Source organism: Dromiciops gliroides, chromosome 3 (genome assembly GCF_019393635.1).
Source record: "Dromiciops gliroides isolate mDroGli1 chromosome 3, mDroGli1.pri, whole genome shotgun sequence".
Taxonomy (NCBI): Eukaryota; Metazoa; Chordata; class Mammalia; order Microbiotheria; family Microbiotheriidae; genus Dromiciops; species Dromiciops gliroides.
Genome location: NC_057863.1, coordinates 484050854 through 484074932, shown reverse-complemented (window position 1 = coordinate 484074932; position 24079 = coordinate 484050854). Strand labels below are relative to the sequence as shown.

Below are 24079 nucleotides of genomic sequence, written 5' to 3'. Positions count from 1 at the left end.
GCCAAACCAGACTACTAAACTTGTCCCAGACTCAATGATCCTTTTCTGGCCTGATTGCATTCACATAAGCCATTCTCTAGGTCTTAAATAGGGACAGCTAGGTGGTACAGTAGATAGAGCCCTGGGCCTGGTGTCTGGAAGATCTGAGTTCAACTGTGGTCTCAGACACTTACTAGGTGTATGACCCTAGGCAAGTCACCTAACCCTGTTTGCCTCAATTTCCTCATCTATCAAATGATCTGCAGAAGGAAATGGCAAACCACTCCAGTATTTTTGCCAAGAAAACCCCAAATGGGGTCTCAAAGAGTTGGACAGGACTGAATAACAAACAATAGACCTTGAATGAAATCTTTCTTATCTTTTATCATTCTTTTCTTTGTTCAAGGCTTAATTTAAGTACCCTACCTTCTATGAAGTCTTCTCTTATTCCCCCCAGGCATTAGTGCCCTGTGCACCAGCTCAATCTCTCTCTCTCTCTCTCTTTCTTCTCCCTCTCTCCCTCTCCCTCCCCATCTCTTTCATATTCCTTCAAAGACACTTTTGGCCCTACATGATGGATTCTCTAAGCAGAATGTAAGCTCCCTGACTTTAAGGAGCCTTTTTAGCCTTAGCACAGTGCTTTCCAATGGGACCATACAGGTGATTTTTGTCAGTATTAGAAACTCTCAGACAAGAAAACTCTCTGCACTGATGCAGATATGTATCTGCTCTGAAACTTTTATTCTTAGAAAGTTACCTAGGGCACTGAGATATTAGGTGACTTGCCCAGGGTCATATATCCTATATGCGTCATAGGCAGGCCTTGAACTTAGGCCTTCCTGATTCTGAAGCTGACTTGTCTCTGTCATTCCCCACTCTCTCACTTATTTATTTATTTGTTTATTTTTTGCAGGGAAATGAGGGTTAAGTGACTTGCCCAGGGTCACACAGCTAGTAAGTGCCAAGTGTCTGAGTCCAGATTTGAACTCAGGTCTTCCTGAATGCGGGGCTGGTGTTTTATCCACTGTGCCACCTAGCTGCTCTCACTTATTTTTAAATATCTGGTTGCTTCCCTACTGCCTACAAACATGCCCATGTTTCCCCCATCCTCAAAAAATTCTCACTTGCCCCCTCCGTCCTGCTATAGTTCCACATCTTTCTTACCTTTAGTGACTATATTCCTTGAGAAGGAATTTCTTCCAGATTCCTTCTTCTTTTCCTGTCACTCTTCTGAAATCTAGAGCTTAGCTTCCAACCTCATCGTTCAACCAAAACCTACCTCTCCAGACTTACCATTGCTCTCTTAATTGACCATTCTAATAGCCTCTTCTCAATTCTCATCGTTCTTGACCTCTCAGTAGTCTTCGACATTGTCAGTCACCCTCCTCTCTTTGATAATCTTATCACACACTCTTCTCTCCTGGTTTTTACCTCTTACCTGTCAGACAGCTCCTTTGCTAGATCAACATCCACATCACTCCTGCTAACCATGGGTTTCCCCTCCAGGGCTTTGTCCTGGGCCATCTTCTCTTTTCTCATATACTGTTTTAGCTGGTTATCTCATCAGCTCTCCTGGTTTCTCTTATCATCTTTATGTAGATGACTTTCAGATCTACTTGGCTATGGTGAGCCTTAACCTCTATCCTGATCTCCAGCCTGCAGTTCCTACTGCCTATTATAGATCTTAAACTGGGAAATCCTATAAACAGATTAAACTGTGTCCAAAACCAAGCTCATTATCTTTGCCGCACCCCCAATCCTTTCCTTACTCTCCTATTTTTGGTTATTTTTTGTTTGTTTGTTTTTTGCTTTTTGTTTGTTTGTTTGGTTTTTTGGCAGGGCAGTGAGGACTAAGTGACTTGCCCAGGGTCACACAGCTAGTAAGTGTCAAGTGTCTGAGGCCAGATTTGAACTCATGTCCTCCTGAGTCCAGGGCTGGTGATTTATCCCCTGCTCCACCTAGCTGCCCCCCCCTCCTCTTTTCAGTCTTCTTACATATGTAACAATTGGAATGACGCCACCTGCTGGAGACTTACTGTAGAAAAGCTCCGCCATGAAGTGAAGGTCTTTGAGGGCAAGACCAGGAGTCTTTTCTTTGGCGTCAGGAAGTGACATTTGCTTGTGGGAAGAAGAAGGGGGGAGCCTGGCGCTCTGACTTGGGCTCTTTCCTGGGGACTCTGGCAGAGAGTGGAGCTAGAAAAGCGCTCTTCTTTTAATAGATAGATGAATATAGGCCTTTCTCTCTTTACCAAATTCTTATTCTCCTTAATAAATGCTTAAAAGCCTAACTCTTGCTAAAGCTTATAATTTATTTTAGACAGTTTAGCTAGAATTTTAGCCTTAACACATATTATTCTCCCCTTTGCCCTGTGTGCTCTGTGATCCAGTGATTCTGGCCTCCTTGCTGTTCTTCACAGAAGACACTCATACTTCCTACCCAGGGAAATTTCACTGGCTGTCACTGGCTCTTCCTCCTCAGCCTGTCCTCCTGGCTTCCCTAATTTCTTTCAGGTCCCAGTTAAAATCTCACCTTCTAAAGGAAGCCCCTAATTCTAGTGCCTTCCCTCTGTGGAAATTTATTTCCCTCCAATTTATCCTGTATATATTTTGTTGGACAGGTTGTCTCCCCAATTACATGGAGAGCTCCTCGACAACAGCAATTATCTTTTGTTTTCCTTTGAATCCTTATTGCCTACCACATGGAAGATGCTTGATAGATGCCAACTGGCTTTACCATTCAACCTCTACATTATGAACATAGGCTATATCTATTATCTATATAACCATCTCCACCAGGTCGCCCTGAGGGATCAGTCACTACTTGACCACAGTTCACCTAAAAAAAATTGGGGGTTTTTAAGTGGACTGGAAACTTGATCCAAGCCAACATGGTGAAATCCATGCTAAAATGGTCTCAAGATTACTTGAGATCAGGATTTCTGAACAAAAGTAGGGTAAAATCAATCTGGTGTTCATACTAAGTCTGACTCCAGTATGGTAAATTCCAAGGAGAAGGGGGCCATGGGGATGTCTACCAAGGGACAAACAAGTTCAGTCAGAAGTAGAGCAAATCAAAACTTCTCTTTTTATTAGTAGTGGGGTCAGGCCCTCTGCTAGAGGGTGCAGTGGCTAAAGCTCTGCACCTGGAAGACCTGAGTTCAAATTTAGTCTCAGATACTAGCTGTGTGACCTTGGGGTAGTCACTTACACTCTGTCTCAGTTTTCTCAACTGTAAAATGAATACAAGAATAGCGCTTCCCATGGTAGTTCTGAGAATCAAATGAGATAATACATGTAATATATCACATTATCCTTATTTCAGAGGGCCTGTCTCTCACCAAATGGTAGAAGACATAGGGAGGCATATTTAGGCCTGAAATAAAGAAAAAAAAAGATGTCCTACTGATAAGGGATATCTAACATTGATAAGGCTATTTCAGGGGGTCATGGACTTCCTCTTTATTCAAATGTTGGACAAGCACTGATTGGAGTCAGATGGGCTTGGGTCAAATCTTGCTTCTGATGTTTCCTTCGGGCAAGTTCCTTATCGCTCCTGGAACTCAGTTTCTTCATCTGTGAAATGGAGGATGGTTGTTAGACTAGATGGTTTCTTTCATCTATAGAGGTATGAATTCTATAGAGGTCTGTGAATTTTTGCTTGTGTATGGGTGGTACTGGACGACTGTGGGGTCTCTCTCAACTTGAAGAGTCTGTGATTCATATTCTCAGATTTGGAGTTTCAGAAACAAGTTGCTACAATTTTATACACCCTGACCAATTTCAATATCCCTACTCTAGTCCATAGGGATAGCTATTTAAGTAAACCAGGATTATTTAAAGGAAGGGACCCACTAGGTGCCTTCCTGGGGCCATGAGAGTATGGCTTTTATTTAAAAATTGGCAGGGGGCAAGAAAAAAAGTGTAAAATTTGTCTAGCCTTATATCCAACACTAGCTAGCACTACTTTGACACGGGTGGGGCCTGGCTCCATTTCAGAACTTCCTAATCGATGATCCGGGTGTCAGATTTGTAGTGTCTATATTGTTATTTACTTGATTTGAATGCGAATCTAACTGAGGACATGAAGGGCTGGGATAATGTCCTGTGGGGGTGGGGAATGTTGTAGCATAAAATATATTCTGACCAACTAGAATGATAACTGGTAACGAGGAAGAAATTATGAATGTAAACATTTATAACCCAATCAAATGATTTATTTATATGTGATATGCAACAGAGCATGATTTTTATGTTGTATTCAATCAGAGAGAATGGGAGTCCTATTATCATTGCTGTTAGTTTCCAGTCATAGAATGCTAGATCACATACCCCCATTCCCTTCTCTGTAAAGATGAGGAAAATGAGGTCCAGGAAGGTCACACAAATGGAAGGAGAGCCAAGGCTGGATCCAAGGCATTCTCTCTCTAAAGACCCCATTCTTTCCAATCCATAGTCTGTTATCCACTTAGAAGTTGCATAGTGCTCAGGTTCGTGCCATAATTATTTGATTTAAAAGGGGAGCCTCATGAATAACTAGGATAGTCTTGAAAAGCATAGATATATGTACTATCTGTAACTACCTGGTGGGTCTTGACAACTTAGAATGGCTTCAAAGATGGGAAACAGTGATGGACTTTCACTGCTTTGAGATATATTTCTGCTAAGTTCAGATCAGCCACATGGTGGCAATCAGTTTTTCAACCAAATTTGACTCATAAAGATCAACTATAACTATTCCAGTATAGTGGCACAACATGATTAAATAAAAGACCCTTGAAACATCATACAAGTAGTATGTATGTGTTACTCTTCCCAGGGCATTCTTGTATGGGTACCAAACAACACCATGTGCTCTGGGCTTGTGTTTAGACATGAGGATGCAAGTTCCTACGAGCCACACTAGGTAGAAGGAAATAACCACCACTATTGATTGGAAGGGTGTTTTCCCACATGGGTGAGCATCTCCCAGGAAATTCTGAAAGCCTGTGGAAGGATCACGAATTGCTAATGTTCAGGCTTTTCCTCACCAAAAGTGTTGTTCTTAAAGGGCCTCCTAAGAGATTCTCATTTTTAGAAGAGGAGAGAAGTGATGCCAACAAGTCCAAGAATTACAAGGTCAATAGCCCTGTAGTAGGGTGGTCCTTTCTGGGGAATATCTATCACCACCCATCAAGAGAAGGTAATCCAGGACCATATGACTTGGTCTTTTGCCCTCCCAAAGTCCAATACACTTCAGACCATTTGATATTAAGTATGTAGATATCCTGACACTGTTGAGTCCACATAAGAAGATGGATATGATATCAGCAGCAGATATGTGTCAGATGGTCTTCATTTTGTAAAATGCTAATTTCACTTCAAGCTTCAGAGCTTGTTGAGACCACTCAGAATTCCCAGAAAATGGATCGTTAGAGAAACTAAATTGTTGGTTTGATTTTTTTTTCACCCTATATAAGAGGTGAAAGAAAAGAAAACACGAATTGTGTAATGGTATGAAAAAGACTTTATTAAGCACTTACTATATGCAAAATACCATGCTAAATGCTGGGAATCTAAGTAAAAAAAGAGGTGGGGCAAACAATGGATAGATGGGGAATTAAATGCTCAGAGGTTTTAAATGTTATAATCAAAATCTAAATCACTTCACAAGATCAAGTAACAAGTATTTATTGAGGTTTTTTGGAATCATATAATTAGAATTGGAATAGACCATAGTCCACTTTGCCTCTGCAGCCCTGATTGGTCTCAACATTGAGGAACCTGAGGGAACCTTTGTTCCCTCAGACAGCTAGGTGGCACAATGGATAGAAAACTGGGCCTGGCATCAAGAAGAACTGAGTTAAAATTCAGCCTTGGACACTTACTAGCTGTGTGACCCTGAACAAGTCACTTAACCCTTTTTGCCTCAGTTTCCTCATCTATAAAATGAGCTGGAGAAGGAAATGGCCAAACACTCCACTATCTCCACCAAGAAAACCCCAAATGGGGTCATTAAGATTAGGACACAACCAAAACAACTGAATAACAAAATTGTTTGAGGGGCAGCTAGGTGGCACAGTGGATAAAGCACCAGCCCTGGATTCAGGAGGACCTGAGTTCAAATCCAGCCTCAGACACTTGACACTTACTAGCTGTGTGACCCTGGGCAAGTCACTTAACCCTCATTGCCCCACAAAAAAGAAAAAAATAATAATTCCAAAATTGTTTCCTCAGTCATTTCATCTTCACAGAACAAAATGCCCTGCCCAGGAGAAGCCAATCATTCGAAATTTCGTCCTGTTGGTTAACTCAACCTTGGATATATTCAACGCATGCAGCTGGCACATAGTAGATACTTAACAAATGTTTCAAGAATTAAATCGAATAGTCCAACCCTCTCATTTTACAGATGAAGAAATTGAGATTGAAAGGGAAAGTGATAACTCAAGTCACATCAGTGGCAAAGCTTTGATTCAAATCTAGTTTCTTCTTTAATGAATAAACGACAAACATTTGTTGCATGCTGTGTACAAAACGCTGACGGAAGCACAAATACTTACAAGATAGTGTAACACTGGGTTTCCTGTCCTGAATGAGCTTAGGCTAATCATAAAATACAATGAAATGCATCAAATGCATAAAAATCATAAAACATGTGATACAACAGAAATACATGCGAGAGTCCTTGCCCCCAAGGGCGCTTATAATCTTGTTGGACAGACAAAGCTGACACAGCTGGTCAGACCACATCTGCAGTATTGTGTTCAGTTTGGGACTTGACTGGGTCAAGTAACACTTATTAATTATGTATGACTGTCAGGTAATGTGTGAAGCTCTGGGGATTCAGAGTAAAGCAAAACCCAGTCCCTGCTCTCAAAGAGCTCACTCACTGTCTAAAGGGGGAACAACAGGCAAATGACTGTATACAAAGAAGGTAAATCGGAGGTAACCAACAGAGGGAAGGAGAGAACAATGGAGGGGCGGGGGACAAGGAAAGCCTTTTTGTAGAAGGTGGAACTTTAGCAGACTTGAAGGAAGATAGGAGATGGAGAAGAGGAGAGAGAACAGGCAGTGAAGATGTCAGGAATGCCACATTTTAGGAAATTTCATTGATAATGAAGGCATTTCAACAGGGGCAACCTATGGGAGGCAGACCAAAAAGAAAGGGGCATAATTAGCCTGAAAAAGAGAAATCTGGGGAGAACATGGTTAGCCATCTTCAAGCAGAAAAGAGAGATGGAGCTTGTTTCACTTGAACGGGGGTGGGGTGGGGGGGGGGTGGGGGGTGGGAGGCCTAACTAGGAGCAGGGGACAAATATGAGAGATTTAGTCTTATTGTAAGGAAAAATCTCCCAACAAATTAGAATTATGTCAAAGCAATATGGTGGGTAGTGGTTTCTCTTTTGCTTGACATTCTCAAATGGATGTAGGCTAGCCTTTGGCAGTTATGTTACAGAGGGGATTTTTGTTGTGGGTTGTAATAGCCCGTCCCCCGAGTTCCTTTCTATCTCCAAGATCTTCTAATGTCCTTTTAGTGACAGGAAGTGACATTTTTAAGCTTTGCATCTTCAGTAAGGAAATATATAGTCAATAGGGATCAAAATCAACATCAGAAAGTTTCAGCAAGAGAAGCAGGGTGGTGCAGTGGGTAGAGAACTAGCTTTGAGTCTAGAAGACCTGGGTTCAAATTTTACCTGTGAAATATACTTTGTGACCCTGGGCAAGTCAATTAGCCTCAATTAACCTAAAATGGCAAATTGTAGAACAGTTGTTGCTTCTCTACTTAGGTTAGTAGGAATGCCCTGTCCAGACAAGCAAATAAAAAGCTTCAGTAAAACTATAGGAGTGTGTGTGTGTGTGTGTGTGTGTGTGTGTGTGTGTGTGTGTGTGTGTTTGAGAGAATACACATAAATTCCATAAAGTTAAAGGTTAGATCAAAGAGACTGAATTTGAAAATAAAGAATGTAGGAGTAAATTACTTTCCTGGAAGTTAGGGGATAACTTCATTACAGGAACAAGAAATGAGGGAGAAAATTGAAAAACTCAAAAGAGACTAGAAAGATTTTTTTGAATTTTTATAACCGGTTTTATTCAGATGAGGTTTGGGAACCGCAAGACAAAATCAAAAGAAATGTAAATTAACACATTTGTTTGGGTTTGAAGTTTCATTTGGCACTGAAAACATTTTAACTTAAAAGAAGTCTTCCTGGTAAACAAAATGTGAATTTGCAATAACCAGCTTATTTTTAAAGGAGAAAAAAATGAATGAACAGTGAGGAAATCTGCTCTCTAACACACTAATGTCTGGTTTGGACATGACAAGCACCATCTTAAATGTGCAGACATACCACAGTCCCTGAAAACTTTCTGAAAGCTGGATGAAATAAGATTACCGCCATCTGATCTGTAAGAACAACCATTTAGCAAGCTCACAAGTAATAGTTTCATTATTTATATGTGTCTCTCTACCCAGACTGCTGAGGATCTGTTAGGCATTTTTTTTTTTTCAATTTCAGTAGTACTTTACAAATTATAGTCAGGCACCAGAGACCATTTGGCACTGTGGATGGGGGGGGCAGAGGCATCTGAGTCGAGAAGACCTTGGTTCAGGTCCAACTTTTTAAACATTGACTGTGTGACCTTAGGTAAGTCACTTAACATTTTAGTGCTTCCTGGCATCTCTCCAGTTAGAAGAGGGAATTCTCACACTGCAAATCTACATAGATACAGTCTAATTCAAAGTGTTGTAGTAGAAAGAATGATGGAATTGAAACCATTGATACTGGGTTCAAATCTGAGCTCTGCTTTTCATTACCCATATGATATTGTATGTCATTTAACCTCTTTATTCCTGAGAGTCCTTGTCTGTCAAATGAATGGTTCTTCTTGCTCTAAATTCTATGATTTGTATAAATCATACATCTAATCCCTTTTGACCTGCCACCTCCCTCCTCCCCAACATACAAGACAGACAAAATAGTGAAAGGTAAAATCATACCAGAATTTCCTAACTTTCCTTTTAAATACTCTCTCCTTTCTGGTTTTTTGCAACATTATTCTGACCTGGTTCTCCTCCTATCTCTCAGCCCTTCCTTGATGGCTAATCTTTGATCTCACACCCCTTCATGGAAGATGTTCTGTCCTGGCCCCTCTTCACTTCTCTCTCCAATCTCTCTCTGGGTGATCTCATCAGCCCCCAAGGCTCTCAGATGGCTCTCAGGTCTATATTATCTAAGTCCAGTCTCTCTCTCTCTCTAGTTACAGTCTCACATCACCAACTACCTTTTGGACATTTCAAACTAGATGCAATAGACATCTCAAACTCACTATGTCCAAAGCAGAACTCGTTCCCGGTCCCTTTCCCTTCTTCCAAACTTTCCTATTTCCGTTGAAGACACCACCATTCTTCTAGGCTCCTAGGCTTGCAACCTTTGTGCATATTATCACTGACTCCTCTTCCTCCCTCACTACACTTAACCTAACTATTGGCTAGCTCGATGAGAGAGCTTTCATTTCTGACTCCTTTCTACCTACACAGACAACACCTTAGTGTAGGCACCCATCATCTGTTGCCCAGATTATTGCAACAGCTTCCTAAGCGGTCTCCCTGCCCCCAGTCTCTCCCCACTCCAGTCTGTCCTACATTCAACTACCAAGGTGATTTTCCTTAAGGAAATCACAGATCTGACCATGTCATTTCCCTACTTAATAAAGCTCACTATCACCTCTAGAATAGGCTTTTAAAATACTTCATGACCTGGCTCCAACCAGTCTTCCCAGATTCATTGTACATTAAATTCCTCTCCTGCCCCTCATGTGGTATTCTATCTCTGGTTCCCATGCCTTTGCATTTCCTTTTCACCTCTGCTTCACAGAATTTCTCTTCCTTTAAGACTCAATTCAAGCACTACTTTCTATGTGGCATCTTTCCTGATCCCTCTCCCTTTCCAATAGCTAATTTCTGTCCTCCCTGACTACCTTGCATTTATCTACTTTGTATTTATTCTGCATATATTCATATATGTCCTTCTTCTAGAGACAACTAGAAGGCATAATGGATAGAGTGCTAGACCTGGAATTATGGAGATCTGAATACAAATTCTGCCCCAGACACATACTAGCTGTGTGAACCTGGGCCAGTCTCTTAACCTCTGTCTTGATTTCCTCCACTGGAAAGTAATAATAATAATTTATTATTAATTATACTAAGAACAACGATAATAACACCACCACCTACCTCCCAGGATTGTTGTGAGGATCAAACAAGGCAATGCTTGCAAAGGGCTTAGCACAATGCCAGGCACATAGTAGGTGCTTAATAAATGCTTGTTTCCTTCCTTCTTGTGTCTTCCATTAGAATGTAAGCTCCTTGAGAAGAGGGATTGTTGCATTCTTTGTATTTGTATTCCTAGCTTCTAACTTTTAGCTCCTAGCAAGGTGCCTGTCACATAGTAAAGGTTTAGTAAATGCTTATTAATTGATTGCTTGACCTTGGATGCCATCTAGTCCAAACCAAACTTTAATAGGAATTCTACATCACAACTGCAAAGGGTCATCCCGACCTTGCTTGAAGATGTCTAGTGAGAGTGAATCCCCTGCCTCCTGAGCTCTTCCATTGACCTTTGGATGGCTCTAATTGTTGGAAACAATTACAACATCCTAAATCTGCCTCTTGTCAACTTCTTTCCACAGCTCCTAGTTCTTCCTTCCAGAAGACTAATTTCTGTCTGCATAATGGCCCAGAAAATACTTGACGATAGTTATCATATCTAAATGTTAAGTGCTTATTAAATCATCCCCCTATCCTCTTCCTTCTGAGCCCCCAGCCTTTTCTTCTCGGGGTTGTTTGGTTTTCAGTATCTGACTCTTCATGACCCCATTTTGGGTTTTCTTGGCAAAGATACTAGTGTAGTTTGCCATTTCCTCTCCAGCTCATTTTACAGATTAGGAAACTGAGGAAAACAGGGTGGAAGTGACTTACCCAGGGTAACACAGCTATTAAGTGTCAAGTGTCAAAATCTGAGGCCAGATTTTGAACTTGGGTCCTCCTGATTCGGGGGCCAGGGTTCTATCCACTGCACCAGCTTGTTGCCCCCATTAGACTGTGAAAGCCTTGAAAAGAGAGGCCATTTTTGTCTTTCTTTGTATCCTCAATGTTTAGCACATAGCCTAGAAAAGTGGATGGACACTTAAGTGCTGCTTGACTTGATTTGATTAACTTGATATTAGCATCAACGTCACACTTTGAATATTAAATTTTATATATATATATATATATGTATGTATATACATATACACCTGAGTGCACACACACATATATAATGCTTTGCAAAACCTTAAAACACTCTATCAAGGTGACCCATGGTTATTATTTATGGTGACTAGTCTTAATTTCAAATTCTAGGAAGTAGACTAGACTTGCTAGATAGTCTTTTATTGCTGAGTTATCTACTGTAACCCTAATAAAGGAGCATCTGAATTGTCCTATGAAGGAGAATGTCTTTTGTCTATAAATAGCCTAGCTTTCTAAGTATCATAGAATCACGGAGCTGGAAGAGACATTTTAAAATTATCTTAAAAATTATTTAGCACAGAACTCTTAGTTTTACAGACAATGAAACTGAAGAGCAGAGAGGTTGTGATTATTTACCCAAAGTCCTACATCAAAGGTGTGACTACAATTTTAGTGTCCTTTTCCACTATTCTTAATTTAAAGAAAAAAAATCAATAGGTTTTTAAAGCACCACCACCTTCAGCTTCCCAAAACAAGTCTGAAGAAAGGCTGTACAGATTGATAATGTTCATTCAAATTCATAGACTTTTGTCTTAATTCTCCCCTTAGCCCATGAAAGCAAAGAAAGTGTGTTTAAGAGGCTGAGTAGGGAGCACACGTCCTTTTCTACCATCTCTCTCTTAGAAGATACTCAACGTCAAGGTTATTCTAAGCGTTGAAGTCGAAGGAAGAGACCCTCTCTCTTTCTCTACGTGTGTGGGGATTTCTTGAAGGGAGGAGGGAGAGAGGAAGGGAAGGAGGCTCTCTGAAACGCATGCGCGCCTGTGGGAGCCAAGTGCCTATAATAAGAGAGCAAGCGAAAGGGGCAGCGAGCGCGAGCCTGAGTTGTGCCGGGGAAGGAGGCCAAGGGGAGGGTGCGAGCAGCTGCTGTCTCCGCCACCTCCGCCGCCGCCGCTCCACCACCTCTCTTCGTGCGTGGCTTCTCTCCTCGAGCCCGGGAAAAGGAGGGAGGAAAAGAAAAGGCGCAGTGTGGGGGACCCGAGAAGGCGCGGGAAGAAGGAGCGGTTCTGCTGGAGGAGAGCTTGCAGCTCTGCAGACGGGTGGGAGCTTCCCTCGGCCTGCAGCTGGGAGAAGAGAGTGAGCAAGTCCTGGAGTTGCTCCCAGCGGCAGCGGCGGCGGCGGCGACGGCGGCAGCAGCACCAGCACCGGCACCCAGCCAGCGAACCGGCACCCAGGCAAGAGCAGCACCAGCAGCGAGCCTGGCGGAGAGCTTTTTTTTTTTTTTTTTTTTTAGCGAGTCTTGCCGGCCAGGCTCGCCGGGACTGAGACAGCAGGAGGAGGCTGCCGCCACTCTTCTCTCCTCCCCGGGCCAGTCCCGAGCTGCTCTTGAAGCTGGCCAGAGGGTCTCTGGCTTCTTGCTGCAGGGGTCGTGTTGGTGTCGGTGGGGAAAGGTGAGGTGCTCTTCATCGGGCTACTCGGGCTGAGTCTACTGGCATTTAACATCTGCCCTCAAGGGGACACTTTGGGCTGTGCCCCCGGAAGGGTTTCCTTGAACTACTCGACTTTTGCAACGTGAACCACGCGGACAAAGTTTGAAAATGGAGAGGGAGAGACTGAGGAGCGGCCGCACTTGCTGTTGCACTTGCTTCTAACAAGCGCCCTCGCCACCCCCTCCCAGCGCGCTCTCCTCTCCTTGCTATCCCCTGCGCTCTGTTGCCGAGGGGGGAGAAAGCGGGTCCCGCTTCGCCTGTCACTCTGGAATCTGACTGCTTGGGTCCCTCGGGAGTATAATTAATTGGTCCAGTGGAGAGGGCGTGAGCCCCGTGAAAAGAACTCCCTGTGTGCATCTGTTGGCTTTTGGGGGGCACATCCCCTCGGTGGGATGCCCCTGGAGTTGACGCTTGTTGGGAGCACCTCTGAGAGCCGTCGCTTACCGCAACCATAGTAGAGGCGTTCCCAGTGGCTCCTCTTAACTTGCCACAAGAACTACAGTCCGGGAGCCACCAGGCTCCCATTCTCTCGGACCCCTGCAAGCTTCTTCCCGCCTGTACCCGGCTAGGGCGCCCAGGCATGTGGGAATGATGGCTTAGGAGCCGCCCTCTCCATCAAATCGTTGCTCACCCGTTCCATCTCCCCTGCACTGGAGGGGAAAGAAGGGCGCGGACCGCATGGAAAGGGGCAGACTTCTCCAGGACTTCCTCTGAACCCCTCCGTGACCGTCCCCCGTACTCAGCACCCCGACCTTTGCCAAACCCAGGGGTCCGGACGCTAACCGACCCAAGTGTTCCTGAGGGGCCCTTCCGCCCACTGGAGCCCGCGCCGCCCCGCGCTCCGGGAGGTGCCATGTGGGGCGGACGTCTGTGGTCCCCTTCGCCTTCCTCCTCCTCGTCCTCCTCCCCCACCCTTCTGCAGCTGCTGCTGGCGGCGCTGTTGGCGGCGGGGGCGCGGGCCAGCGGGGAGTACTGCCACGGCTGGCTGGACGCGCAGGGCGTCTGGCGGATCGGCTTCCAGTGTCCCGAGCGCTTCGACGGCGGCGATGCCACCATCTGCTGTGGCAGCTGCGCCTTGCGCTACTGCTGCTCCAGCGCAGACGCGAGGCTCGACCAGGGCGGCTGCGACAACGACCGCCAGCAGGGGGGCAGCGAGCCGGGGCGCTCGGACAAAGACGGCCCCGACGGCGCCGCAGGTAAGCCGGGGGGAGGGGGCCCCCTGGGCGGGGCGGGGGCCCAGGGGGTTGGTTTGGAGTAGGGCCAGGCCAAGTTTTCTCTGCTCCTTATCTTGAGAGCCGCCCCAGGGAGCTGGACTAGATGGGACTTCAGCAGAGAGACCTAGCTAGCAGAACTAGGCAGGGGAAGAGTTGGAGGGGTGGACCGAGGGACCCGCCACTTCGTGCGAGTCCTGCAAGCCGGCAGCAGCTCGCAGAAATTGGGCAAGGCACTGCGCCCCACCGGCCCTTGGCTGCTTCTGTGTAAAACGAGTGACTTGGACCAAATCATCTCTACTGCTAAGCATGTTGTGACTCGGTCCCAGATTCTAAAGAGAGAGAGAAGCCTGAACCCCTATGCACCGTGAAACTTCCTTCAGGAAATCTTATCTTTGCCTTCCTCATCTCTTCCATCTATCTCCTCCTCCTCCTCCCTGACATCCTTCTCTCCTCCCCGCCCCCAAGCTCTTTGAAAGGTCCCAGGAAGACGCTTCCTGACTTTGGGGGTCAGACCCAGCCCATTTGAGGCAAAGGGGTTAATTATCTTTTCAAGTATTTCAGGAAGAAGGACGAACCTTCCCTTTTCACAATCTTCTGCCTGGATTTCAGGGAAGCTTTTTTTTTCCAATTAAGTGAATTAAATACTGAGGGAAGATAGGAAAGGTGGGGTGAATGGCAGGGAATCCTTTCCCGGCCTGGGCCATACTGTGTCAGGTACTGCTCCACCCCCACCCTGTGGAGGAAGGAAACCTGTCAGGTCTCCCCACTACAGGAAGGGGGCCCGGCTGGGCCTTCCCGTGGGTCAGGCTGTTCTCCATCCCCACAATAAGGGGCTTGGACTATAATCCTTAAACTTCCTTCCATCTCTTAGGACTTTCTTTAGTGCAGTAATCCGACCTGGGACAATTAAGTGGAAGAGAAATCTTCGGTTTCTCGAGCAGGGATTGAATGGCCTGCACTTCTCCCCTGCCCTGGCCCCAGGGCTCCAGTGTTCTGCAACACCCATTTCCCTTCCTCCATGTGTGCTGGCAAGCAGAGCTGGCACCTGCACCTGAAACTGAATTGTGTTGCATCAGATGCCTGGCCAACTTGTCTGAGACCCTGCAGAAGATGTTTCACTTTTTGTCTTTCAAAAACATTTCCTTTTAACAGCCCTAGTCTTCTGCGATATTCTTCCCCCCTCCTTGAGGCTGTATGATCCAATGAGTAGGATCATATTCTGGGGGGAACAGGGCAGATAGCAAACGTTTCACCAAGGTGCGCTCTCCTTCCAGGGAAGCTGGGCAGTTTGTTTTTAACAAGGGGGACTTTCAGCACCTTCCATTTCTCCCTGCCCTTCTGCCCCTTCCTGTTTCTCTGCATCCTGAACCCAGGGGAGGCTGAGCTGCCAGAGATGTTCTTGGCTTTAGGAGAGGCATGGAGTGTTTACAGAGCTGTCTCCTGTGACCCTGTAAGAGGAGAAGAGTTCCTTTAAACTGGGCTGCTTTTCCAGTCAAGCATTTTATTGCTCATGCTACTAACCATTGTTCTGCCTTCTGTCTGAAGGGAGGAGAGGAGTATATAATTCCGGAAAATGCCCCAGTTTAAAGTTCGAACTCAGCTTTGCAGCCTGTGTGTGAGATTATGTGTTTGAAATAAAGCCTTAAGGAATGTGCCAAAGCCATGGTGTAGTCTGATATTTACAAGTCTGTAGAGCTCAGTTTAATAGTAAAAGAAAAAAAAAATAAAGGAGACTTCTTGGGACAGATCCCTGCACAACAGTTAACTCATGACTCCACATGAAATATGAAAGCTTGTCAAAATTATAAAGATGCTGACACATGCATTTTGGGGACTTCATTGCACTTGGCAAAGCTTTGTTCTAAAAAAAATTGTGCTTCACTAAATTTATTTCACACCAATGCTGCCCTATCTTGTCTAATTAAATGGTACCAGGGCTCACGGGAGTACTGTATTAATTACCCCTACATGCCAGTATGCAAGTCCAATTAAAATTCCTTGAAAGTGAACAATTCTTTTTTTTTTTTAAAGTGAGTAACATTGCATTGCTTCTGACAAGGCCTTAAGATAATGTGTTTGTGTGTGTTTGTGGTTTTAAAGTATACAGATTTTTAACCTTTTGGTAAATGTATAAGGCCAGATTTCTTTAGAGGAATACAAAAAAATATATAGAAAAAGCCCAGCATGATGCAACAAAACACTCTGGCTAACTCCAACAATTAGGATAGGTTTATTCTTGGACAATTTTGTTGTAGCCAACTCTGCAGCACCTGTTAGACTTCAAGAAACCATCTATTTGGCTAAACTTTCATCATGAAAATCAAGCTTAGGTCTAGGTGATTCCACAAGGTGTTATATTTTAATAACTTTGACTCTAGGTGTTTCAGAAGTCATAAAGAACATATTTAGAAGCATTGCTCAATTTGAGAGAATTTGGTCGTTTCCTCAGTGCCAAGAAATTTGGCTCATTCGTCCAATGTTTATTTAGCTCATGCTATGTACAAGGTGTTGTAGAGGATATAAATAAACATAAAAGGCCTGCTCTGTAGGAGTATATAATCTAATAGAGAGAAGATGTCTATAAATGACTACAGTATGAGATAAGTGCATTGGGAATGACTCAGATAAGTAGCAGAGGAACTCAATAGACTTAACAAGATTTTTTTCTCCTCTTCCCATTTGCCACATCTCTTTTGAACATCTTATGTTTTCCACATGAAGAACAATTGACAAATAGTACCAGGATTTTAGGATTTCTAAAAGACTGACTGTGTGAAAAGGATTTTTAAAAAACACCCTGATCCTTGACGTTTGTTTTAAACCAAAAGCTTGGTTTTCAGAAATTATTTTATGAGCAGGATAAATCTAACTTGTCAGAATTCATGCTGGTTGCTTTATGTTATCATATGTTTCTTCCATTTTCTGGGAGCTCCCTAGAATCCCCCAGTGTTTTAACTTTGGGCACACCAAGCCTGGTATCAGTCCACTCATGCTGCCTTGGCCTTCTCCTGTCTCCTTAGATTCTCTTTCCATTCCTCTTAAGCTATTTACTTTTCATCTACGTAGTCTTTTCCCTGTGCTTTTGCCTTTTGCTTGGAATAGCTTGCCCATAATTTAGCACTAAGCTCCAAGTTTGCCTTATCAAGGAAGTCTTCTAAGACTGACCAAGAAGAGTTGGGGATTTTTATTTCTACCCATCTCTACTGCATTAAAGATGCCTAAATCTAAGCTCACCCATCCAGAAGTTGTAATGATTGGCTCTGCATTAAGTTGACTTTTGTACTATCAGTGAAAAAAAGTTTGCTGCCCAAATATTGTCAAAAAGAAGATTGCAGGGGACATACTTAACCTACTAAAAAGAACAGGCATTTTAATGACTTTTAAATCCTCAGAACTGTTGTTTTTGTTGAATTTTTTTCAGTCTCGTCCATCCCATTTGGGGTTTTCTTGGCAAAGATATTAGAGTGATTTGCCATTTTCTTCTCCAGCTCATTTTACAGATGAACTGAGGCAAACAGGGTTAAGTGACTTGCCTGGGGTCATCCAGTTAGTGTCCAAAGTTGGATTTGAACTCAGGTCCTCCTGACTACAGACCCAGGACTCTATCTATTATGACATATCGCTGCCCCAAACTATACATATGCCCCAAAACTATACATATCCGTTAATTTGGTTAGTTATGAGGATTCATTCATTTTGTGTACTTGAAAGTAATATTTCTTTAGAATTATTCTGTAATTTATATTTTCAATTGATCGGGACAGATCTTTACACATAGGTTGCTCATGATTTAGGCAGTGGGAGATGTCTTTCTGAGCTATTTTGATATTTGTTTGTTTTTTATTTGTCTTTGTCTCAATTTCATAGACCCTAGTTCAGGCCCAGGCATCTTAGGGATCAGGAAGGAAATAAAAGACAGAGAGGACCACTCTTAAGCTAGCTAGTGCTGTCGGAATTTTATCCAAAACTCCAGTATTGGAGTGATGTAAACATTCTTTAAGAGGAATCATCATCTGTCTGTATTCCTTTCTTTAGTGCCTATCTATGTGCCGTTCCTCATCGTGGGGTCAGTGTTCGTTGCCTTCATCATCTTGGGATCTTTAGTGGCCGCTTGCTGCTGCAGGTGTTTGAGGCCCAAGCAGGAGCCACAGCAGAGCAGAGCCCCTGGAGGTAATCGATTGATGGAGACGATTCCCATGATTCCAAGTGCCAGCACCTCTCGAGGATCCTCTTCCCGCCAATCAAGCACTGCTGCCAGCTCCAGTTCCAGTGCCAATTCGGGAGCCAGAGCGCCTCCAACAAGGTCACAGACCAACTGCTGCTTGCCAGAAGGGACCATGAATAATGTATATGTCAACATGCCAACTAATTTCTCAGTGTTGAACTGTCAACAGGCTACCCAGATTGTGCCCCACCAAGGACAATACCTGCACCCCCAGTATGTGGGCTATACAGTGCAACATGACTCCATGCCAATGACACCCGTGCCGCCCTTCCTGGACGGTCTGCAGACTGGGTACAGGCAAATCCAGTCTCCTTATCCCCATGCCAGTAGTGAACAGAAGATGTACCCAGCAGTGACTGTGTGAACTCATGGACCACAAAACTGGCTTTCAGTACCTAAGATGAATAGGCAAGAAATACTTTGGGAATGAATCCACAAACATTTGTAAGGAGTTCTCTAAACAGAAGTCCTTGAATATTGGACATTTTTTTGGAAAGCATTTCTTTTTGTTGGGTTCATTTGCTTCTATGACAATATCTCTCAATTAGCATTTCCAGATAGGTTTCATTCCAGTGCATGATTTTTAGTGGAAAAAAAGGATTATGTTGAAGGTGTACATGCATTTTTGATAGCTCTGTGTGTGTGTGTGTGTGTGTGTGTGTGTGTGTGTATGAGTATGCGTGTGTGCAAAAGAGAAATGCTTGAGCCAACAAGTGCCCTTTAGGTGCAGTAGTCAGAAGAATTTTGTAAGTTACTAGAGTAAGGTGGTTTCTTTTTCTCCCCCACTCCCTCCCCTCAACTGTACGAGATCATGATATTTGTTACCTCTTTATCCCTTGACTATTTTGTAGACAGTCAAACTGGCAGTGGAAGACTAATGCAATCATAAATGGAAAACCTGTTTTCCATGTGAAACTGTCCTTTGCATCTCAGCATTTCCCAGGCACATCTTCGTTTCAGTGTAAAATTATGTATTTTGTCTGGTTTTGTGATTGTGAAAAGCTCCTTTATTTATGTAGTAATCTTATGACAAAATGGTTTTTTATATACAAAAATAAATCACCCTTCATTGAAATATGGTATAGAGGCTTTACCAAGGAAGACTCTGGGGTTATTTTTAATCTTGAAGAAGATTAAAGAAGGGTGGAATAGCAATAAAACCATAAACTCTCTTCCTGATTGTATTTTAATCTGACTTTACCATAGCATCTAATAAGGTGCGAGACTTGGTTGTTCATCTTAATGATATTTTATGCTTTCAATTAAAAAAAAAATCAGTTGCTGCCATTCCAGGTTAGTTTTTGCTGCGAAAAGTTGTCCACCTCAGCATTTCATTCTGCTTGGGTTTTCAGAGGCTGAATTCCCAGACAGTAGTGAATGCATTTTAGCTATAGATGAAAAGGAGGGTCAATATTTCTGCCTAGAACTGATGAGAATGCTTTACTGTTTACATATGATCAACAGAGATAAAACGGTATAGAAATTTACCTAATAGGGGAAAATTTATGCCACAGATTTATAACCTTTGGCCAAAACCTGTAGGAGCATCTAGCAGCTATAGGGGAATGGGCAGGTATATTATATACTCTTCAATGAAACTTCTTTGACGTGGCTTACTATTTTTTTTCTCCTTCTGAACATCAAGGACTCTTGTCATATCTAGAGGAAGGTTTACACATATGCTAGCTTTATTCAGTAACAAAGCTAGGCATTTCTTGTTGTTTTCCTCTCTCTTTCAGTCTCTACAGGAAGTACTCTGTTCATTGCACATACCCAGATAAGGACCCCTGCTCTGATTTATGAAATTCAGGTGAATCTCTTTGTATATTGTTTACGTATTAAAAAAGTAAGTTAAGTATGTGGAAATTATTTTATTAGCTGGTGGAGACACAAGATTCTGATTGTTAATTAAAGTTTTGTGAAGTGTGGTATTTTACATGTTTTATATATGTCATGGATAATGTAAGACTGTGTCTGCATCTAGTATGATTTTAAAATTTCAAAAAAGGATTCCTAAGATGTTTTTACAATTGAAGAAAAAAACATATTGTTTCTTAATAAATATTTTATGGTGTGAATTTATGGGGGTGTTTGGGTTCTTAAAAGTCTCATTTGCTCATTTTTCAAACAGTTCTCTGATTTGTTTTTTGAAGAAACAGCTGTCAAACAATCTAGGAATAGTTGCTGAATAAACAGTGGTATGTATTCCTGTCCCCTTGTTAAGAATCTACTTTTAAATGGAATGGGCAGTAGTGAGTATTTCAATCTAAATTTTCAGGGAGAATAAATTTTCTTTTACATATTCCATCAGCCATACTCACACAAGACTGACAATTGTTTAAGGGACTGTCAAATGACTAGGTTCTTATTAAATCATCTTGGATAGAAAAATTCCTTCCGGTGCAACTAAATGGAAGGCATGGCATTAGAGCTGGAAGGAACTCTTGTTAGAGAGTCATGTAACTCAGCCTCTTACCCAGTGCAGGAATTGCTTCTAGAAACCTAGTATCTGCTTGAATTCTTCTAAAGATGGGGAGCTAGCTCACTGTATTAACAAAAGATTTTGTCATCGTGTCCTTTTTCTAGGAAATCAGCATTATAGGGAAGGGGAAGAAGGGAAGAAGGAAAGATGGTATAATTTTGGTATCTGATCTAAGCATGTACTGAGGCAGTTCCACTCCAGGTAAACTGAATTCTGGGCTTAGTAAATGTTGTTTGTGTTATTGTGTGCATCTGAAAATAAAGTCTGTTGATGCTTTGGGGCCGTTGGTCCTCTAATGCGTAATAAGGTCAAGAGCAGCCCTTCTTTATGAGAACAAATTTGCCTATTTAGATGAAGTAGAATGGACAGAGTATTAAAAAAAAATTACATACTTGTAGGAGGTGGAGTCTGGGGATTTGCAGCTCTTTAGTCTGAAATACCACAGACGTCCCCCTCCACCCTTTCCAATTTACAAATTCAGGATCTGCTGTTCTGAATATTCATAGTATGCCCTGCCAACTCATCATAGGGTCAAAGATCTCCTCTTCCCTGGTACTACCCCTATTTATATCTTGCCACTGGACCCAGATGGCTCTGGAGGAGAGAGTGAGGCTGGTCACTTTGCACAGCCTTGCCTCACTTAAATCCACTTCACTGCAAGTCAAGACATCACCTTCCTGATGTCATTGGTCCTTTTTTGAGAATGAAGGATGAATAACAACAACCACTTCAAGACTAATTGGAAATAAAACCTGTGAAAGGAAAAAGTCAGAGATGACATGAAGCTTTCAAATACAGGAGACTGGTTTCAATGACAACAAAATATTAGAACAAGAATTAGGTTTAGGGGAAAGTTTAAACCAGGTTTCAATTGCAGAACCTGATTTTTTTTAACCTTTTCCCCAAATTCTTGGGTTTCATTTTGAGTCTTGTAGCTCTTCTTACACCCTGACCAGAGATTAGCATAGCCTGTTGTAGTGGAGAGAGAATTGTATTTTGATTCCAACCCTGTGTGGGATGTGTGACCTTGTCATGTCACCTTTCTGGGCCTCAGTTTCCACATGAGTAAAAAGAGGGAGTTGAGACCCCTTCTGCTTGAAATCTTTCAGTCCATTTTACAGACTAGGAACTGAATCTTAGAGGGCTGAAGCTGCTTGCCTAAGATCAGCCAGCTAATAAGTGGCAGAGTTAAGATTCCAGCTGAGGTCTTCTGACTTCCTGGCCAGTCTCGTTGAGTACAATTTTCAGGACTTCCTCTGTTCTTCGATATCGCTAGAAGATATTCCCCTCAAAGGAGAAGTATCTTAAATCTTTTGATCCAGAGGAAACAGTTAGCTGTTGTAGTTAAATGAGAAAACTCAGCCATTAGTTTTCTGGGTTTTGTTATTGGGAAAATAAGAGTTTAATAAAGATACCAGATTCCAAACACATGGGATAAATATATTTCAATTAATTTAAAAAAAACAACACTTCTCCCCTTCTCTTTAGCTAAGCTAGCCTTCTATCCTGGCAGTTTGGGCTTTTGCAGAACCTTGCCAAATGCAACATTTCCCCTACAAGGTTAACTTGAATTCATCTTTTTAAAATTGGACACATTTGGTTGGATGATTTCCAGCATCCAGACATTTGGTGCCTTACTATTCAGGAAGTCTTTTGCCTAAGGGTAGGGGCTTAGCACCTGGGTTGGTTTCAGACTTACTGTCTCAAGATAACATGAAAACTAGGATTTTTATCGTTCAGTTGTTTTCCAGTTATGTCTGACCCTTTATGGCCCCATTTGGGTAATGAAGTAACAACAAGGAGCCGCATGAGCATGGTTTGCCATTTCCTTCTCCAGCTCATTTTACAGATGAGAAAACTGAGGCAATTGGGGTTATGACTTGTCCAGGGTCACACAGCTAGGAAGTATCTGAGGCCAGATTTGACTCTGGGCCTGGCACTCTATCTACCATGCCACCTTGATACTGAAAATCAGGATAGAGGTTGCTAAAATTTGAGAGGAGGGGCAAAGCTGATACTCACAAAATGAGGACCAAAGTAGATGGGGCAGAAAAGGTGAAAGTGATTCTGGGGCCAGGGAACCAAAGGAACCAGGGAGGTCAAATTCCCTTCCTTCTTATCAGCACTTTCACTGTTTCCAGCTTTCCTGTGTTTCTCAATAATTTTTTGTGTCTCAGTTTCAAGAATTTGGCAGCAAATACATAACAATTCATATATGAAGAACTAATGACTAAAAATAGATCCTATGACTATGTGCTTCTTGCTATTTGTTTGTGTCACTGTTTCTCTAGGAAAGGGATGACAGAATCAGACACTTAGTAGCTTTATGACCTCGGGCAAGTCACTTAACTTCACTCTGCCTCAGTTTCCTCATCTGTAAAATGGGGATAATAATAGCACCTGCTTTAACAGGGTTTTTTTTTGAATGAAATAACAAATGCTAGCTATTATTATTATTAGGATGGTCTGTGATTTAAGTTCCTTATTCATTTATACTAACCTCCATACCAGGTTAGCCTGAATCGGATTTTACTCTTAACGCACGTAAGGATAATAATAGTTGACATTTATAGTACTTTAAGGGTTTACAGAACACTTTACATACTTTATCTCCATCCAATAATCTCTGTGTAGTTAAATAGCATAGGTGGTATTATTCTCATTTTACACAAGGAACCTCTCTGAGGTTAAGTGACTTAGCCAGGGTTACCCTTCTCATAAGTGTCAGAGGTAGGATTCAAACCCGTATCGTTCTGAACTGCAAGCCCAGACAGAACGCTTTCTGCTGTTTACCATAATAAGTTGCATTCTTAACTCATGGTAGATTCTAGACGAGCCACTCACTGGTCTCCAGCTTTTAAGGACAGGGAGGAAAAAAGATTAGGTGGCGGTGGTGGGTTATAAGGGCAAAAAATGTCAGAGACATGAGGAGCTTAAGTTCAGTGATGTTGGGATGGGGAGTGTATCCATGATACTTATTCTCTGGGATTCCCTAAAGAGAACTTTTACAGGGCAAAAAGGTTATGTCTTCCCCATTATCCTTTTCCTCAGAACCCTCCAGCTGTGGACAGTGAGTTTGTTGGGACCAGGGCACTTTGTCTATTTCTTTTTTGTCCCTGATGGCCCCTAGTATAATTAGTTTAGCATACAATGTATCCCTGATATATTCCAATTGAGGTAAGGTCTAAGGAAGGGTGGGTGTTCTTCCCATGCAGTTCCTTCTTGTTGCTCAGTCATTTCCGTCATGTCTGACTCTTGATGTTCCCATTTGGGTTTTTTTGGCAGAGATCCTAGACTGGTTTGCCATTTTCTTCTCCAGCTTATTTTACAGATGAGGAAACTGAGGCAAATGGTAAAGTGACTTGTCCAGGGTCACACAAGTGTGTCTGAGGTGGGATTTGAATTCAGATCCTCCTGACTCCAGACTTGACACTCGATACACTGTGCTGCCGAGCTGCCCTGTGCTGCTTCTATCCT

General features: G+C 42.8%; 1 protein-coding gene across 1 annotated transcript; it reads left to right on the top strand.

Annotated features, from left to right (window-relative positions):
* Positions 1-13120: 13120 nt before the first annotated feature.
* SHISA2 (shisa family member 2) lies at positions 13121-20132 on the top strand. Its single transcript, XM_043995937.1, has 2 exons — positions 13121-13877; positions 17931-20132. Exons 1-2 carry the CDS (start codon positions 13535-13537, stop codon positions 18482-18484), a joined length of 897 nt encoding a protein of 298 aa, XP_043851872.1. The 5' UTR covers positions 13121-13534; the 3' UTR covers positions 18485-20132.
* Positions 20133-24079: the final 3947 nt, after the last annotated feature.

Excerpts from the sequence above, each read along its gene's own strand:
- SHISA2 (XM_043995937.1), top strand. The coding sequence starts at position 13,535 with ATGTGGGGCGGACGTCTGTGGTCCCCTTCGCCTTCCTCCTCCTCGTCC. Across the intron at positions 13,878-17,930 it reads CGGCCCCGACGGCGCCGCAG|TGCCTATCTATGTGCCGTTC; the intron begins GTAAGCCGGGGG and ends TCCTTTCTTTAG.